The sequence below is a fragment of the Octodon degus genome, unplaced genomic scaffold (genome assembly GCF_000260255.1).
Source record: "Octodon degus isolate 3935 unplaced genomic scaffold, OctDeg1.0 scaffold00022, whole genome shotgun sequence".
NCBI classification, from domain to species: domain Eukaryota; kingdom Metazoa; phylum Chordata; class Mammalia; order Rodentia; family Octodontidae; genus Octodon; species Octodon degus.
Genome location: NW_004524598.1, coordinates 9,008,973 through 9,014,231, shown reverse-complemented (window position 1 = coordinate 9,014,231; position 5,259 = coordinate 9,008,973). Strand labels below are relative to the sequence as shown.

At 44.9% G+C, this 5,259-nt stretch overlaps 1 protein-coding gene across 3 annotated transcripts in view; it reads right to left on the bottom strand.

Annotated features, from left to right (window-relative positions):
- LOC101583072 (gamma-aminobutyric acid receptor subunit rho-2) overlaps positions 1-5,259 on the bottom strand; it is a 50,528-nt gene that overhangs the window by 36,957 nt on the left and 8,312 nt on the right. For all 3 annotated transcript variants that reach the window (XM_004628209.2, XM_023711942.1, XM_023711940.1), the window contains exon 2: positions 2,420-2,526. In XM_004628209.2, the coding sequence (XP_004628266.2) occupies positions 2,420-2,526 (107 nt within the window). The remainder of the gene's footprint in view (positions 1-2,419; positions 2,527-5,259) is intronic.

Here is a 5,259-nt window from a genome sequence, read left to right as displayed (position 1 = left end):
ATGGGTTATAAACAGGTAGCAGCCATTCTTACTCTTGTTATTGTTCCTAGCCACCCAGCCACCCAGCCATCTTAACTGATGGTGTGTGTGGAGGAAAAAAGCAAGGTAGAGTCTCTGACATACATGGACATCTAGCTCAGACCACCTGGGCTACAGGCCAGTCTTCTGCTGGTCAGTCAGTAAAATTTTATTACCATAAAATTCCTTGGTAGAACTTCCCATGACAAACTCTGAGGAAACCTGAACTACCATAAATCTCGACCTGAGACAGAGGTAAATCAGATGTCTGTGTGGAAAAGAAGCAAGTCATTGAACTGTAATCTGCCACCTACTTCTCTCCCTCCGCTTAGCAAGTGTCAGAGCCCAGAGAATTTAGTGCCTTTTAAAATCCAAAGGCCTCTGGGATAAATTAATTTCTTAATCCCTTAACAGTCACACAGGAGGGAGGTCTGACAGCTGGATTTCCTTTAGAGGATGCGAACAAATACATGTCAGGGGCTTTACACACATTATCTCTGGACAGTAACCCTGTTGGTGTGGATTACTGTCCCCATTTTATAAATGTGCAAACAGAGACTAAGAAAGCATTTGTTACCTGCCTGAAGGTCATACTCCTTCCTGCCATCCCAGAAGAACACTGGGTACTAAGAAAGGAAAGACACAGCAGAAAGGGAAGCACAGCTGAGGTGCTGCAGTGCCCTGGGCCTTAGTGTCCCCAGTGTGCACCAGGGAAGAGTTGACACAAGGATCTTGTGCAGTCTTCTATTTTTCACGCTACTCCCTACCTGGTCAGAGCAGCCAACTGGCTCCTTTCCCAGCTGCTTTGGTCTGAACATTTGTGTCCCCACAAAATGTATGTTAAAATCCTAACCCCCTAAGAATTATAGACAGCTGAGTTACGTAGAAATACTATAGGAAGTCAGATAGGACTGGGCCCTCCAGAAAATCAAGGAGAAGATGAAAACTCATTACCACTGTGGCCGGAAGCACATCAGTTGGAGGCCAGGCCTCAAGATAAAGATGGAGAGACCAGGCCTGAGACAAGTGGTAACACCTGGTCTAATGAGGTCTAGCTCGAATCAGTCACCTCAGTGGGTAATCAAGATCCTTGGAGTCTTCATCTCTTAAAAAGTTCTGTGTTCGGGCTGGTGAGATGGCTCGTTGGTCTAAAGCACCTACTTAGAACAAACTAAGCTAAGCAAAGCAAAGTGCAGGGACCGCGGTTCAATCCCCCAGCACCACATGCCAGCCAGCCCCGCCCCCTGGTGGGCTGAGCTGGCCATACACACACACACACACACACACACTAAATAAATAAATAAAAAAGTTCTGTGTTCTTACCATGTGCACTTATTCCCCCACCCCACCCCCAATCAGTATTACCTGAGTGGCTCTACTTACAAACCTATTGGTTGATTACAGCTGTAACCCATGTTGCACCCATGTGGTTGTGCTCCATAAAGCTTGACCTGAGAAATGGAGCCCTCAACAACCCACTTGGGCCCCCGCCTGTCTCTCAAGAGCTGCATCTCATGCCTTTAATAAACATTTCCTACCCTTAACCTCCATTGTTCCTTAGAATTCATTCTTTGATTTTGGTGGAACACAAACTCGAAGTAGCAGACATCTAGCAGATTGGGAATTATAATATTTCCTGATATCATTCGTATAACATCTTGATGTGGTATCAGGAGAAGAGGCCTTTAGAAGGCAATTAAGACTTGAAGGTGGAGCCCACTCATGAACGGGATTGCACCCTTATGAAAGTGACCTCAGAAAGCTCCCTCATGCCTTTCACAACCTGAACTTAGAGTGAGCAGGCGGCTCTCTCCAGACATAGACTCTGCCAGTATCTTGATCTAGAACTTCCAGCCTCCAAAAATGTAAGGAATAAACTCCTGTTGTTTCCAAGCACCTAGCCAATGATACTTCTTTATGGCTGCCCAAACTGACCAAGATGCAGGCCTGCCTGTGGAGTTTCCTCAGTCCTAGGAAGGACTGCTCCCCCTGTGGTGACTCCATTCCCTGAGCCCCAAAGTATCAATGCTTCTGGGGGTCTTTCTAATGAGACAAATTGCTGTTGCCCTAAAGCGGGTGGCCCCCTGACAATTGGAAATCATAGAACAACCAACCAGAGGAGTTCGCTGCACACTTGTTTTTTAGCCAGAGACAGCTGTCAGTATGGCTGGACTCTGTGAAGGTAAATATGTGAGTCACCCGCAGCCTGGATCCAGGCAGCAGCCCCTCCACCACCTCCTGCCAGCTCTCCACAGAAACTGAGTGACTCCAGAAGTGGAGTCCTGCCTGCCTGACAGTGAGGTGGGAAATCACGCCCCCAGGAAGGGCTGTGGCTGACAGAAACAGGCAAGGTAATTCCGAAGAGCAGTGCTGGCCGATGGGGCGAGGCCCATAGTCCTACCTCCGAAGGCTGGTCTCATGGTGAAGTCATGGTCATCCACCCGGAGAAGCGGCTGAGGCTTTCCTGTTCGGATTTTGGTCACATCAAGATTCTTTTTATAGGAGTGACTGCAAAGACAAACCAGAAATATTTTTCCAGTGGTCTGCCAAGGCACTGAGGGCGATGACCTGAGGAACTGTCTCAACTTTGCCAGTTCTTCTCAGCCAGGGAGGAGAACTGAAGGATCTCCCAGCATCATTCCACACTCTTACGATATTATAAGTAGCTAAATTAAATACTGATTAATATACAGTCAGAGGGGAACTGGGCTCTTAGGAAAATCAGCACAAAGAAATAAAGATGTCAGAATTTCAGGTGGAGGTACATCTGAAGAAGGCCAGTCTTTAAGATAAAGATACAATGGCCGAGCCTACATGCTTCCCTAAGGGATAAACAGTAAATTTAAATTATACTGTCATTACCACCACTTGGTCCAGGTGGTCCAGCTCAGCATCAGACACCCAGGTGCTGACCAGAACACCTGGACCCACCTCTTCCCAAAAATGTCTTCAATGTTTCTTATGCTCATATCCTCACTGGATTAATACTAGCTAAGCAGTTATACTTGTAATTCTATAGTTTGATTGTAGTTTGACCCACATTATACCCACTTGGCTATAACAATTACCCCCGACAAAGGATCTCTGTGGCCACTCCATTTAGGACTCCCACCACCCCCACCCCGGAAGTCCAGGAGCTATTCTTCTCCTTATTTCCAATAAAATCCTTCTAATTTCTTCCTTCGGTTTGCAACTTCATTCCTTGATGCTGTACAATCACATTTGACACTTAACAAGGCAGAAGTTATATTTCTCTTATATCAACAGGAGCAGATCTTTGCAGAGCCTTCCTACGGCGCACTCCATCACTTCCACAGCATTCTACTGTGAAAGCTCTTGATGGTCTTGCCACAGTGATGATTGGATGAACATGACTGGGTTGAGTGACAGTGGGATTAGCTTTTTCCTTTTCCTTTTTATTTTTGTATTCAAAAATTTCTTGTGTGATTGAGGTGGGATAGAAGAAATAAAAAATAGAAAAGAGACAAGCAAATCAAAAGTTTTAAATTGTACACTTAAAAAAAAACTATACCTTTAAGACAAATTGTTTTCCTGTTTCTGGAGGCCATCCTATCTTGTGACCTGACTGACCCCCTCTGCCCGCTTCTGTCCTTTGGATATTAGACATGTCTTTTTCACCTGTACATTATGCCTGTATATGGAAAGCCCTTTTGGACCTCATCAAAGTCTGGAGGAATCCACATTTTTAATCCCAGGGAGAAGTCATTGGAATTCCAACCTAATACTTTCAGTGCAATCCACAATGAGAATAAAGATACTAAAGCATATTTGTCGTTGTGGGGAGCCAAGGGATCCTAAGTCCAGCTAGAACAACGGCTAACCAGAACAAAGGCCGTGACCACCTGAGTCAAGCCCAGGTTTTATTAATTCATGAAGAGAGTGGCTTGGGGAATGAGTGACTGTGAAAAAGGTGGGAAGTATAGGAGTGCTGTGAGCTGGGCTACGTAGGAGGCCCAGAATCACAACTGCAATATGGAGACAGAGATACGAAGAAAGAGTAATCTGCATGTCACAAATTGGAGCAATATCTAGTCTTTTGGGGTCTGTGCTTCAGTTTTGATGTGTAATCCTCATGCCCTGAAATGTCACAGCTTCTTTCTCCAAACTCAATCTCAGCCGACATCATGACCTCACTGGATCTAGCTTTTAGGTATTACTTGGGAGCTGCAGGCAGGCATCACTGACCTGTGCATTGCATTAAAGACTTCATATGAGCACCTCTGCCAGAGCCGTTTGCATTGCTCAAAGCCCATTGAGGGGACAAAGAAACATCCTAGCCAGCTCTGTACATATCGATACATGGAAGCAGGGCTAAATGGTCTTCCAAGGAGAGCCTTCCAAGGCGGTCCTCCACACCTTCAGCCTGCTCTTCTTCCTCCCCAGGAAGCAGCCATGTTGGCAGCAACATGTCTCAACTTCAAACATGGGTAGATGGCCTACACTGTAACCTGAAAGAAGTGAGAATACATATCTTTTTTTTTTTTTTTTTTTTCCTTCCCAGAACCAGGGATTGAACTCAGGCCCTTGCGCTTGCCAGGGAAGTGCATATTCTATCGAGCCATCTCCCCAGTGAGAATACATATCCTAAATCGGTGGTGACAAACCTATGGCACATGTGTTTCTAGTTCTTTTTTTAGACGAAAGATGTTAATGTCTGAGTTGTTTTTTCTAAACTAAAAGCTCAGCTTTCAGGTTTAATTGTGGTGCTAGCATTTGGTGATAAGTTTTAGGCTGCAGTGAGGGCACTCGGGTCTAAAAGGTTTGCCCTCAGTGTCTGAGATCACCTATCTTGAGGACACCCTTTAAATGTGCCCTGCTTCGGCTTGTCACACAGTCTCCTTTCTCTTAGCACCCACATTGCCTTCTCTGAGTGTGTCCTGAACCTCTATCTCTCATAAACCTTCTCAGGGTTCTTTTTTACTGGTATATCCCAAAAATTCCTTTTCCACAGTGAGTCAGCAAATCTGCAAACATTTTAAAAGGGTCGGATAGGTTCTTTACTTCAGCCTCAGGGACGTCACAGAACCAACCCAGTGACACTGTTACTGGGTTTGTGATAAATATGCCTCAGACAAATACAGCCACAGGTTTGTTTGTTTGTTTGTTTGTTTGTTTAGAGACTTAGCAAGATCCTGTCTTTATTTGTTTTTAATTGTCCAAAACTTCTTGTAAAGAAAAAAATCATTAAAGCATATACATAAAAATATTAGCTATGGAAGA